Below are 14579 nucleotides of genomic sequence, written 5' to 3'. Positions count from 1 at the left end.
TAAAAAGTCATAAGTCATGAACATTTGCAAATTGATTTCCAAGACAGAATTCTAATGACTTCCAGAAAGCATCCTGCAGTCATGAGAAAAATCCTGGAAAGCACAGAGCCTAAAAACATAACAAAGCCCTATGGGACTAGACAAACAGCCTGCAGCCTACTTCAGCCAAAACAAGGAAGTATATAACAGCTGTTCATATAAGGACAGTTTTTCTAGAATAGTTATTCTATCGTGCAGAAAGCACAACATAAAATGTCTCGTATCCATGTCACATACAAGCCCTTGTAAGTTCACCAGTTTTTATTGCTTCCCACATTCCTCTTCAAAAGCTTTTGTTGTTTGAGTCCAAAATGTACAGTATTTTCTATACTTCACTTGCCAAGCCAACATCTATTTCCTCTTGAGGGTTTTAGACTAGCACGGAGACTTAACACTGAGAAGTATTCAGTGAAAGAACATGAAGTTATTTTTTCCAAACTCAGACAAAGACAAGATGAAAAGCCATTGGTGTGTCCTAAGGCAAGCTTATAAAAGCCATGAGAAGGTGCTTCTATAACAAATCTGCCTTCTGGAGTTGGTTTTGTACATTTCAAGGAACACTTACTAACTTGTGTGACACATCTGACAAAAAATAATCTTGAGATTAATTTATTTATCTAAAGACCCAACAATTCTGTCTTATCAGCCTTCTCAAGAGGCAGCCTTGAGACTGAGGAAAAAGAAAAAACAAAGCCAGTTCACATTTCCTGTCAGTGTATAATGAATGTTGCCACCATTCAGACAGTATAGGATTCCTACTCAGTACGACTGCTCTGTCTTGCACACTATTTTTCTATAGCAGCATGATATGTCAGTGCATACTTTGCTGAAGAGAACTTTCTGTCAACAATCAGTGTTTCATTGGCATTAATGTGCAGTAAAAGACAACGAAGCATGACTCAATTAAACCACCAAATACTGCATTTAAATAACATTAACCCCTGACATTTTAAAAGAACTGTGCAGGATTTTAGCTGCATGACTCTCGTTAAGGTCAGTGCTTTAATATATACAGCTTCCAACCCCAAATGTCTGACATAAACTTGTATCAGTAAGCCAATTGCGAATGAAGCCTGAAACCAGGATTTATCTTCTACTGCAAACATATTACAACTAAGATTTCTCCCATGCTGTTGTTTATGGGAACACATTTTAACCTTCATGTGGCAGAAAGGTAGAAAAAGAATTCATATTTAATTCCTAATTCCCTTGCTTTTTTTGACAAATACCCTGTGAATTGATGATCTGCATATTATTTTAAAAGTTTTTTTCTTCAGTAAAAAATCTCAAATGCCATCACAATGTCACAGGATAGAGTATGGCTTTGGATTCTCCTCATGTGTGCCAGCAGAACCCCACGGACTACAAAGACTTCATGTACGAAGTTATGAAGGGCTGGCAAATCAAAACAGCATATACTGAAAGATCTTGCCTGATTGATATGTTACCGTCATTTATGTTGGCACTGCTATGCACACATGCCAGGTTCTTACACCCTATAGCATTTTCCCTGTAAAGCATAAAAGGTGTTGGCCTTACTTAGCAGACAAGTACACAGTCTATGATGCTTTCTGCCGGGGCCTTTAGGACCACACGGCTCATGCAAAATAAACCACCCAAGCATCTGAGTCAACAGTTAGTGAGGCTACTACATGGGTTAGCTGTGTACCATGCAAAATGGAATGTAAATATACTTATGTATTAATCAGCATTGTTTTTTTTCATTTTGAATAACCATCTCTCTGTTACTGTTATGCAACAGGAGATTACACAATCTATTTACCATGAAAAAGAAAGGATACAACAATGACGCTCACATTACTGGTGCTTAAAGTAAATGCAACGTTCTTCATTTTTCAATTAATGACTTTCATTGAATTACTCAAAATCCAGCAAGTTCTGAAGGTTTAATCAGGCACAGTAGAGCCATGAGAAGGCAATTTAATATCCGTAATAATTATTAGTACCTGTTAGCTTATAAAGAGGCAGGAAGTATGGTAAAGTAGAAGAGGCAGAAAACGAACTGAACAAAAATTATTCAGTGTATCTCCCTACCTCCTGCTGAGCAGTTCTTGGAAACAATATAGTTTTCAAACACTTCCTCATGGTTTTTACTCATGGTTTTTATTTGTCTTTGTTCAATTTTTCATCAGTCAGTGGACACCAAAAATGGCAGACAAATATTAAGTTTATGTGTATACCTGAATGACCGGTTTGTATAGTCAGCAGCTTTTTTTTTTAACATTAGTATTGAACAACAATGCATAACATTATATAAACCGCACAAAATCCCCACATGATGTTCCCCATGACAGCAATTAGATCCATGTTAGCATGACAAAAAGCATGTCACCTTCCAACTCCCATTGATACTTAAGGATGATTTGCATAGACCTAATTGAAAGCCAAGTCTACATCTGCAAAATTGAAGTCACAGTAGAGGTAGAGAATCTATCAAAGAATGTGATTATACCAGTTTTAACACCAAAACACCACACATAAAGAAGTTAAATAATTTAGTTTTAATACACACAAAGATCACTGTAGGTTCCACCGTTTTAAGTGAATATTCAGCAAAGAAGAAGAACTTAAGTACTTGCCAAATAAATACAGGGGTATATTTTTGGGCCATGTAGAGAGCATGGTGTGAAATAATTGCCTACAAAGAATCAGATTATGAAGACCAAAGTGAATCCAAGTTAGGCAAAATCTAGTAATTTCACACTGGCTGAGACGAAAGTTAAAAAGATAGGAAAGAATGTCCTAAAAGGTAGTTTGTGAGTTTGAATTTCCAGGCAAATCAACAAAAAGACAGAGAGAGAAATGCTGAGTAAGCTTGCTGTTAATCACCAGCAATGGAAGAAAGGTGCTCTTCATATAAAGATTTGGTCCGAACTCTGATACTGCCAAAGGCTTTTTAGGTTTTTTCACTAGAGAATAATCAAACAACAAAAAACATCACAAGAAAAATGCTACTGAAGCAATTTGGTATTTCAAAAGAGAGTTTAAATAATTTTTAGGGCCGAAGTTATACCACTGAACATGCAGATTTATATAAAATCTAAAGCCTTGGAAAGCCTTTCAAGTATAGGAGGATAGCAGTGTGATCAGATGCTGTTGTAACTGATCAAATGACCAAACTGACCTAATTGACAAATAGGTTATATAAAATATTGCATTTCACTTAATCCAGGGCTTTAGCAGTGTTTGAGAATTTTGAGAGCCCTTAACACTCCAAAACGGTTGACTGTTGAATAAGGAAATATGGACTAGATACAGGGACAATAAGTTAGCTTCAAAACTGTCTTACTGGTGGGTTCAAAGGGCTGTGATCAGTGGCACAAAGTCCACCTGGAGGCCAGTCACTAATGTTGTACCCCAGGTGACAGTATTGGGGCCAGTATGGTTTAACAACTTCATCAATGAGCTGGACAAAGGGACCAAATACACACTCCATAAGTTCGCAATTATACAAGGCAGGCAGAAGCAGCTGACAGAGCAGGCTTTCCTGCCAAAAGGACTTGGACAAGCCAGAGAAATGGGTGACAGGAACTTCACAAAGGCAACAAAAAAACCAAAACCAAAACCAAAAACAAAAACAAAACTAGAAGAAAGTCTTCTACTTGGGCTGATACAACTTCATGCACAAGGACAGGCTGAGGGCCCAAGACTGCTTGGGAACCAACTGGCTGGGGATCAGCTTGGCAGAAAAGTCCGTGGAGGTCCTCATACGCTCCACGCTGACCATGAGACAGTAATGTGCCCTTACAGCAACGCAGGCCAAGAACCTCCTTGGGCTGCGCCATGCAGCAGGTCGAGGGAGGTGATTCTTCCCCTCTAATCAGCACTGGTGACACCATATCTGGAGTAATGGCTCCACTTCTGGGGTCCTTAGTACAAAAGAGACATGGACCTATTGGAACAAGTTCAGTGAAGGGTCACAAAGATAGACTGATAAAATGATTGGAGCATCTGCCACATGAGAGGAGAGTGAGGGCACTGTGACTTTTTCAGCCTGTAGAAGAGAAGGTTCGGGAAGATCTTACCAACATGTATAAACACCTGCAAAGTAAAGAAGATGGAGCCAAACTAGTCTCTGTATCATACAGCAACAGGACAAGAGGCAAAAAGCACAAAGTTAAATACACGAAATTCCACCAAAACATAAGAAAAAAAGACCTTTACTTTGAGTACGACTGAACACTGGAACAGGTTGTCAAGAGACATTCCATCCTTGCAGATATCAAAACCCAACTGGACATCATGCTGAGCAAGGTCTTTTCCAGCAACAGAGGAGACTCCCGTATTGTATATTAAAATTTACTGTCTGTAAAGTTACGTATGAATATATGTGTGGGACACAGGCAGAGTCGAAAATCTCTTCTGAATAGCAGTAATGCTTAGAGTGTGTGGAGTAATAATGCAGTCAGCCCAATAACCAAACTCTTCACTGAGAAGTATGCACACCTGTGTGCACAAAGGCACACATATAATCTATACTAACAGCTGTAAAACTTCCTATTGAAGGAAAGAAATCATACCTTTCACAGTCTCTTTTCAGAGACCAGTTACTTGGTAGGAAAATAAATTAATTTTGCAACTGATCAGAAGGCAGATCTGTGAGCAATTAGTTGTTGAGCCACACTCCAAAAACATGGAGAATATTCTAGCCCCACCAAACATGGGTTTTATTCTAAGGAAACCTTTTGTTTGTCAGCGCAGTACTGATGATGGAGATAGGATTATCCATCTAGAAGCGGTCCTCTTGATATCCTAGGCCCAAATCATGAAAAGCTATGAAAGTAAGGGTCAAGGTCTCAAAACTACGCCATTTTTTAAGCAAGCCAGGGGAAGCACATGGTATAAAACGGCCTGTTAGCTGCTCTTTGGGCAGCTACTGTTACTGAGCCATGCTCAGTAACATGCTCAAAGAAATGCTTTGCTGAGATCATTTGCAAACTACTAACAGGAGGAATTGCCAGCTGGATTTCTTCTATTCATTTGGAATTCATCACAAACTTCAATTTATTAGAGGCCTGGAAAAGCAACACAGGAGTATTTGACAAATGATGATCCAGTTTACTACTCAATACCTTCTTCTCAATATGAGAAAAAGGAGCTTTCCTCTAGAAATGGGACATCTGACATCTGAACAAAAGATATTTCAAAGTCTCTTCAAAGTGGATAGGTTTAAGAAAAATAGTCTGTAACTCATAGCTGGTCAATATTTAAACAGAGTAAACGAGGTAGACACCCTCCTTTCAATGAAAACATACAAACTAGTTCTTCTGAGAAATGATAACTTACTAGATTATTCCTGTTAATCAGTTTGGAACTGCTATGGTCCCCATGAAATCACAGAAAACAATGCTTGAAGCAGTAATTAGAGTAACTGTAGGAGGTCAGTCCTAGACTTGGTAAAATACTGATTTCAAAAAGAAAAATAGTATTAGTATAAAGACACACATGAACATCACGGCTGTGAGCAATGGACTTGCACAATAGGGGAATACCTGAAAACTTGAAGCTATCATTGATCAAAGTTCTTCTGTTGTAAATATGAGATTTATTTTTGCTTTTTTGGTACCTGAAAACAAGAGTATTTGGGAGACTTGGGTTATCGTCAGTGGTATATTATTTATGCAAATATTGTTTTCCATCCAAAATGGAATTTCATTAGTAGTCGGGAAGCTTTAAAATCAAATCCTACATTTGACAGATCAGAAGAAATTACAAATTCTATAACGCATAATATTATTTTTCTAATGTATCACTGGCCCATAATGACAAACAATCTATTATATAGATTTTGCATTCAATCTTTTTGTCAAAAACTACATAGCACATCAAAAGTTAATAGCACGGGGGAGTTCAGTGATTAATATGAAAACAAATGGTATATTACAAATTTTCTTTTGTTCTTCCTTCACATTGATGAAACTGCTAGGATTTAACCTTTAAGGGTTAAAGAGTTTAATCAATGTCAATGTCTGATCTTCTGAAGGCGATAAAGAACAGTCTGTCTAGCGATACCCAACAGAACATCACTTTGTCAAGCCACAAAGCGCCCAAAAGCTTGTCAAGTAAGTTACCAGAAACCTCTTTGTGGTTAGAACTCAGCTCCTTCCTGCTTGACCTATTATTTGATATTTGACCACTTGGTTGCAAGACACTTGCTCTTTCCAGCTGAAATGTCACTGGGGCATCTTGTCAGCTCCCCGACATCTCGGCCTGACATACAATTTTACTTTTGTGTGCTACAAGGCAGAAAATGCAGGGCAATGGCCTTGCTTTAAATTCTGTCAGCATCAAAGATGGGCGTCACTCTTGGGTCCTACCACCACCAACAAAAAAAGAGTCTATTTGAAGGTCAAAACAGCCATTACTTTCAAACTTTCAGCTTAAACTAAATTTATTACCTGCAACACTGGTTTGGGAACTGTCCTTATAAAGTACATAAACATATCATCAGAAATCCTCCCTGCACAATTGTTCTTCCTTATGAAATGCAGACTTGATAAAAGGGTGAGTTTTCAGCGCCTGCAGGGACCAGATTCAGCAGTTAACTTAACTTGTTCAAATAGGCAAGTGGTATCATGTAACTTTACAAGGAGCAACCTGACCTTCTCACATTGACCAGCAGTGACATTATTGTGCAGGAAGAGAAGCAGTCACATCATTTCTGTTTTGCACAACCTGCTTAAAGTTTGCAACTAAATGCTTGTCTTCAGTTGAGCTGACAAGAGAAAAGAGGGGGCTCAGTGAACCATGGCAGGGCTGCCATGAAATGACAGGAATCATTGGCATACATTTCAAATAGCTCTCTCAATCCTATTAAAGTATTGCAGTCCTGCTTTAAAATAGACAAGTATGAAACAACTTTGATAGATAGAGACTAAAATGGCTTATTGATTTTTTTTTTAAAGACTGAGGAAAATTACCCAAAATGTGTCATTCTTTAACATTTAAAAATATACTACATAAAAAATGAACTGCAATAAATAAAAGTTTTTTTAAAAACAACTGTTTCAATATGCAAAGAATGAGAAGTGCAGAAATGTGAACATATGAATGCACATTTTCATAAAAACGGAAAATTAATGTCAAAAAATACACACTGAACTACAATTCAAAGCAACAAAATTGCACTTTAATTGCATCATTTTACATTAATGCAATTTTTTCCTTCTAAAAGATTATTGATACAAAGCATCTGAAAATCCATTTTCCATTGTTCTTTTGGGACTGGATGTGACATTCAGCTTGAAGGAACAGACTGAAGACTGAGAACTGCTTCTATTGTGCATAAAACTGTAGGATGTGTCAGGTTCAGCTTTCAATGCCAAAAAATCTGGGATACAACTCTGGTCAGGCTGAATTCCTAGCTTGAAGTCATGTTGAGATTTGAACTCCCTCTTGATTCCTGGAGTAAAATAAAGTAATAATAAAAAATCAAATAAAAAAAAAGAATCTATATTTACTCTTAAACAAGGAAGAAAAACAGTTTTATTATGCCTTTCACAAAGGTACGTATATGAAGTATTTGCATGAGTTTGTAACACTTACTTAAAATACATGGTACCTCAACATACTTATTCATCTTCAATAAGGAGAAACAAAGGACATCAGTTGGATTATTCTGCACTACTGAGTGTTAGGAAACAACAGCCTACTTCAAAGAAAACTTTTACCTCTCTTCATTATCATTTTATGTGTTTTTTAAAATCAAGTAAATAAACTTATCCTGCAGTCTCGTTGTCACCGTTATTAGGAAAAATATGCCAGGCTTGACATGGAAGGTATTCATTTACTTTTAAATATCAGTTTAAATCAAACACATAGTCTGTTAGAAGATGGCCAGAGAACATAGACTGAATGTACACTGATGGGGAACATGATTCATATTTCAACGAGTCTTGACATCCAGTCAAACAGTTATAAAGGTTAGGTAACAATGAATAACTTCCAGCACCAAAACACTGTTCATCCTACTTCAAAAGATTATGGATAATATCAGTATATCAGCATTAATAATTTTTTAAATGCTAAATCCTCTTGCAAATGCTCTGTATTCCCTTAAATATCCATAATAACAAATGAACTTAAAAAAAACACAACGCTATATTGCTCTTCTGCCTTTTACCAAGGTATTTTACCCAATGCACTATATACCTGTGGAAATAACAATTTCATCAGGTCATAAATTATGTGAAAACTTCACATGCAAAGCATAATGACATAAAAGACAAAAGTAAAGACACTGAAAGACTCTAACGGTGTGTTTCAGGTTTTAAACACTTTGGCATTTCAGGAAGAGTATATATGCATATATAAACACATGCACAGAGAGGTAAAAAAGCATACGTACAGAGGCACAGATTCCAATTTACATACTTATAGATAACTAGACAGAGGCAGAAAGGTACATGTATATTCATATTTCAACAAATCCAGACTCAATCATACGTATACAGATACATTCATGAAAGATTCCCCTTTCCTCTACTACTATTGCTGGACAAAAATCAATGGTTGCCTCTAACACCTACTTCAACAATTTCCTTTGATATAGACTTTTGATTTCCTGCTTCACCACAAGCAATACTGCAGCTACTGTAAACAGCTACGTTACATTAGGTGTTCATTAAGAACCCACGCAGTAGCAAATTTAGATGACTGCTTCAAGTAGACAGTTAATACAATGTAGTGCCTTGAGTTTTTCTAAAGCATGGTGGGATGAGGATGAGATATCCAGCAAATCTGTGAAGTACGATCTCTAAGACTCTATCTTTTCACTCCTTTTGGATGCAATGCTATACAGAATGGGAACCACTAAAAAGCCAAAGCACAAATAAGATTTACTGCATTTGTATCAGCACATCTCAAAAGAGATTCCAATGAAGGCATTCACCTATTACACTGATTAACCATCTGTCACTTGTATACTTTTATCAGCCAATCACATAGCCAAAATTCCATCTAAAATAAGTAATTCATTAAAAAATATCACAACAATATCAAATATGCAAATAACTTGTGATGTTCTAAAAATACTTCTGTGTGTAAAAACATGAAAGCAGCAATATATAAACTATATCTAGTTCGCTCTGAATAAGAAACACTGAAGATAAACATATTGGTTTGTACTGCTTTCAACATCTGAGTTAATCAGCATACCACAATGAGTAAAAATCACATCCTGCAATTACACTCTTATACCACTCTTTTGCCAGATGTAGTAAAGGTTGGGTTTTTTTTCTGAAGAACATGGCATCAAAATCCCAGTAAGGAGATAAGAAATCAGATTTCCTTTGAGAGTTGCAAAAAAAAGTATGAAACTTAATGATTGGCAGCAAGTCAATAGACTATGTTACAGTAAAAGCTTCACCGCTGGGGGAAAAAAAGCTCTGTTATAGTTATCCAGATCCGGTGCTGTTCTTTGCACAAAGAAGAGAATACTATTCACTGATAATAGAAGGCAAATCAGATCTAATAGCAATGTGATTGACCTAAAAAAAAAAATAGTCTTATCTGCTACTTTTAAGAGCTGTTTTGATTTAATGTAATTATATGCACTCATGATGAGTAAGAAAATAGGATTCTATAGGCTAGAAGGAAAAATACTCAGTACTGTTTTAACACTCATTGTTTGAACACATACCTGCATGCAGTAATTTTAAAGGCAGTTATGATTTCCCCAATAGACCTCTTTGAATGTTATTGTATTTAGACACCTTTATAAAACATGCATTAAATTGAGAAACCCAAATGACTATGCCAGAGCTGTGATAACAATCCATCATATAAATATGCATTTAGGTGAATTTTTAAAAACAGCATTATGTATCTTAAATAAGGTGTCTGTTCAGGTAAATCTTTCGCATAGCACTTTTATTTACCTGATAAGCTGTAAATGATTCCATCTAAACTGTTACACTTCATCAGGTAAATAGATGTTTAGGGTACAATATGTCTAGCAAAAATATGGTTTCAAAATATTTATGTCATATAGTAATTGGTCATCTCTTATGGTCATTTTTCAAAGTTTGATAGCCTAACATTATAAAACATGTTTTCCCAAAGACCAAAATTTGAAAGGTTAGTCTATATTATGGAATAATTGCTTTATAAACTCTAGTTAACTGAAGCAATCTTTTAGTATTAGACATGGAAAAAGATGTCTAAAACAATTCTTCTCTACAGTTTTTCTTCTGTGACTAACCCATGATTACATTTAGGATCTAGTTTACAGGTTGGCTCATGATACATGAGCTGTTTTGCCACAGTTAAAACTGAATTATAGTGGGTTGCTTTATTATGTATGATATTGTGAGGAAATACTATAACACTATCATGTATTATATCCTTATATATGGTTTTATTGCAATGTCAGCCTACTCAAAAGCATCATGTTGTGATCAGATACCCTATTATGCTTTTATATATCAATACCTGTTGAATAATGTGCACAGTTAAGACACTTGGAATCAGAAGATTATGTACATGTTCTGACAGTGGTGCAAACAGATAACTGGATAAAAAATTCACGGTTAGAAGTATATTGTTTATCTTCATCTATAGGAGTAAAATTTACAACCAGACCCGAAGCCACAAATCAGTTAGTGGTCAAAGTCTACACAAAAATAATTTTACAGGACCACAATTTTCTTTATAATACCACACTACAACTCTTCAATTGCACTCTACTATTTGCATGTTATGACAGCAGCTCCCTCCTGCTTTGGGATTTCCTACCACTAATTTTCATCACTTTAAACTGTTTTCCAACATTCAATTTCAAAACACAGTAGCCCAAACTACACTTCGACTTACTTATGACATATAACATTATATTTTACAAAAAGGTCATCATATTAAAAAGTGGTAAGGTTTGTGTGAGTTAAGGCTTCTGGGCTGTGAATAACCAGCTTGATTATAAGGCTCTGACTGAGGTAAGAAAGTAATGAAATTGCTTAGAATCACAACAGAAAATGATGGAGTAAGAGACAAAATAAAAAGGCAGAAAGAATAATGCTGACATTAACAATATAATACGAAGACTCAGTTACAGTTGTTCATTGTGTGATGATGGAGATTCAGTAATATGTTTAGTGTTATATCTCAAGGTAAATTAAAGACAATTGTTGAATTACAAGGCCAAACTGTCACCTGGAAATCACCAGATTACAGGATAAATAGGTGTGTGAGGACACCTGACAGCAAACAGAAATGCAGAGGGCAAGCTGCAGTTTCTTCTGAACTCTGGCACCCCCTAAAAATCTCTGGAAAGGCTGTAGCACAGTCCCTCAAGAGTAGGAAGAAATGTTAGGTAAGCACAGATGCAGACAGTGATGGGGGTAAAGTGGGAAACAGTCAACTTATTTCTCTGCCATTGATTTCTGATACCGATTCCTCTCACTCCAAGTCTAGAACACACATATACACAGTAATATGAGTAGACAGCAAATCAAATGGCCAATAATGTTCTTTTCAGCTTCTCCCACCTACACTATCACTGTAGCTTGCATCATTTCACTGTAGCAACAGCGATTCCAGTAAATGTTAAAGAAACAGCAGCACTTACGTGGAAAACCTATTTCCCTATAGAGGAAGGTGCACAATTTCAGGTCATTCACAACCACCTCCTCAGGCTGCTGTTTCCAAAACTGAGATGCCTTTAGCCAGAAAATGCCGATAAACTGCCAGTATGCTGCTGGTTCTTTTGCTGTTAAAAGTAACTTCAAGAGCCATTTCTCACACTCAATGAAATAAATAAAACATCAGACCAATAAGAAAGCTGAGAACTGGTACTTAAAATGAAAAGTATTACTAGTGGGTGTCAGTAAAGTACTGGGCCAGTTAACAAACTTTTTCAAAGCAGGAATGTAAGCTGGCCAAAACAGGAAAGTTTGCTTCCCATTTCAATGATTCTCCACTTCTGTATGCTGAGGCAGTAGGACTACATCTGTGCTCTGACACAAAGTACAAAAACGGTAACATTCTGTTTAAATTTTAATTGTCAGCCCTCCTGCCTAGATTCTGCAAACAATTTGCTATCTGAGAATAATTCAATGGGCTGCCAACTCATTACATATTAAGTCAGAAAGGTAGATGCACAACACACTTCGAGTGCTGCTGGCCAACAATACTAATGGCTTTTTTGATTATCGAAGAATTCCCTCTTTGACTTTCAGGAGTTTTTAAACAAACATGAGTCTGAAATATCTGGAAATAATTTTTTCCTGCTTTTCTAATGCTTTAGCATTTAATGCATTCAGTGAAATCACACTCTAGAGGCTCAATTAAAAGCAACTAAGAGAGATTTCATAATATTTGGTTTTCTGTATTTGTTTTTCTAAAAGAAAATCCTGTTTTATTCAAACATACTTAAACCTGGTATGTTTGAAGAGCACATGGGATTGGATAGACTTTCACATCAGATGAAAACCATCTTCAGTGTTTTGCTGGTTTAAAGACAATTTGGTTTTGAATTGCTAATTTTGATGATTTCTAAATATTTTGGCCCAAATGCACCATGCAGCCTATATATCCAAGTGCTTCATCGGAATACAAACAGAAATCTCTCTTTAGGCCAAATACTCTGCACTACACTAGTAATACCAGAGCATTAGGCAAAGTAGGTACTGCACTATTGTGTTGGTGAAATGCTCAGCCTATATTGATTTCAATCCAAGTTTCCCAATATTTTAGTATTTTTTGTCCATGCTGCCTACCACTGTTTTACACTTTACAAAAACTGAAGCAACTTTTATTTATTTTCAATCAGAGTAGATAAACCAAATCATTATTGCTTTATGTAATACCGCATGTTGCAAACTACATTGAAAGGTACAATGTACTCCTACTAAGCTGTTGTGATGCCTTTCTATGTTTTGCATCAGTGTATAAGATTGTCACTATCTTTAACTGATGGTCCTCTTGGTTCCAAGAAAGCCTTTCCTGCTATGTGAGTCTCCCCACAGCTTTTCATTGCCTCAGATCAATATTTATCTCTCTCATGCTTCCCATGCATCTCTTCACTTTTTTATGGAAAGAAGAGGAGAAGGTGACTACAACATGAGACTAACACTCACACCACCATGCTGAGGGAAAAGTGGCTCATGAAGTAGTCTACCCAATTTAGCCTTTTCTTCTGCCAGTGCTAGTGTGAAAACAGTCCCTATCCAACCAGTTAAAGCGTCAAAATCCATACTCTCTTGAGAAACGTATTCAGTCATCAGCTAAATTCCTAGACAGTGTGACTGTCTGACGTAAGCCTTCAATGTTTCATTTGAGTTGCATGTATACTGCTGCTCTAGCAGAAAAAGGAAAAGTGTATTTACATTCATTTTGCCAAACATTAGCATCTTCTGTCCAATCATTTGAATGCAGAGGTGTTAGAAGAAAACAGCTTAGAGAACAAGGGTTGACACATACAGTGTGAAATCTTAAGGTGCTTGAATGCAATGAGGGAGAAAGTGAGACAGAACCACATTTCATCTCCCTAACTGTGCTATAGTCCACATGAACTTTGTGACAGGTCTCTGTCTCTCAGCCACACTTCACTAGCTTTTGCTGACATTCAGCTGTCAGACAGCAACCCTTTACCATGCCCCTAACATGCTCTACAGCTTCACCCAATTAACTCGCTTTCACTTGACATTGCAGCAAAAAGCTTCATAATAGGTGGTCAAGGTGCATGGTGTCTGCTTGCCCTCTAACCGCTCACACACAGCAAAATGCTTAGTTACCTTCTTTTTTATCTGTTTGCCTCAAAATGGGTGCAACTACGACTTAGGCATTCTGCTACTAAACAGGAATAAGGCAGCAGACCTTTGCCAGTGGCGCATTAATCTACCTTTTACCAAAGACTAATTTTAATGCAGAATACTAGAGCTAATCATCATAAACATTTTGGCAAAAAAGAAATTACACTGATTCAGTAAAATACTTCTATCATTTTATAATTAACAAAGATATACTGTATCAGCAACATGGATACAAGGAGGAAAGACAGAAAAAGTAATTATTTTTAATAGTAACATTCAAGAACATAAAGAAGAAAGGTTTAGGAACAATGAAAGTGTCTTTATGATTCAGCTTCCTACATTAAAAATCTTTAAGCATTCACAAGATTAATTTTTGCTATGCATTTCTGCAAAATAGGCAATATTTTTGAGGAACAATATTCACAAATATAAATCTATATAGCTAACAAAACAAATGAACTATTTAAAAACACGGAAATGAAAACTTTAGGATTCTCCTGATAGCTTACGTAACAACAAGAACAAACCTGGAACTCATTGTTGCTGTCCAGACAGATGCCTTGAAAATACTCCTGTTTGTTCACTACTACTCTCAACTGTATTTGTCTCAAATATGTGGAGTAGGTCAGAAAAAGGCCCTTAAAAATCCAATATGCAATAAGTACGGATGATGTTGAAGCAATCTTTGCTGAACAGGCACACTGGTAGCCAAGCATGAAAGAGTTTGGATGAGCAGTGGTGTTTGGACAGCAGAACTAGGAATGTTGCTGT

The 14579-nt window shown here is 36.5% G+C and overlaps 1 protein-coding gene across 6 annotated transcripts in view; it reads right to left on the bottom strand.

The window, feature by feature from the left end:
- CCDC171 (coiled-coil domain containing 171) overlaps positions 1-14579 on the bottom strand; it is a 166720-nt gene that overhangs the window by 11214 nt on the left and 140927 nt on the right. Inside the window, exon 26 of one of the 6 annotated variants that reach the window (XM_054054467.1) lies at positions 2198-7462. The exons of the other annotated variants lie outside the window; for them this stretch is intronic. Coding sequence (XP_053910442.1) covers positions 7421-7462 — 42 coding nt within the window. The 3' untranslated portion in view covers positions 2198-7420. Of the gene's footprint in view, positions 1-2197; positions 7463-14579 lie in introns of those variants that run through there. 6 annotated transcript variants of the gene reach the window in all.

The sequence above is a fragment of the Cuculus canorus genome, chromosome Z, assembly GCF_017976375.1.
Source record: "Cuculus canorus isolate bCucCan1 chromosome Z, bCucCan1.pri, whole genome shotgun sequence".
In the NCBI taxonomy this organism is placed as follows: Eukaryota; Metazoa; Chordata; class Aves; order Cuculiformes; family Cuculidae; genus Cuculus; species Cuculus canorus.
The sequence above is the reverse complement of the archived record's forward strand: the minus strand, read 5'-3'. Positions and strand labels throughout refer to the sequence as shown.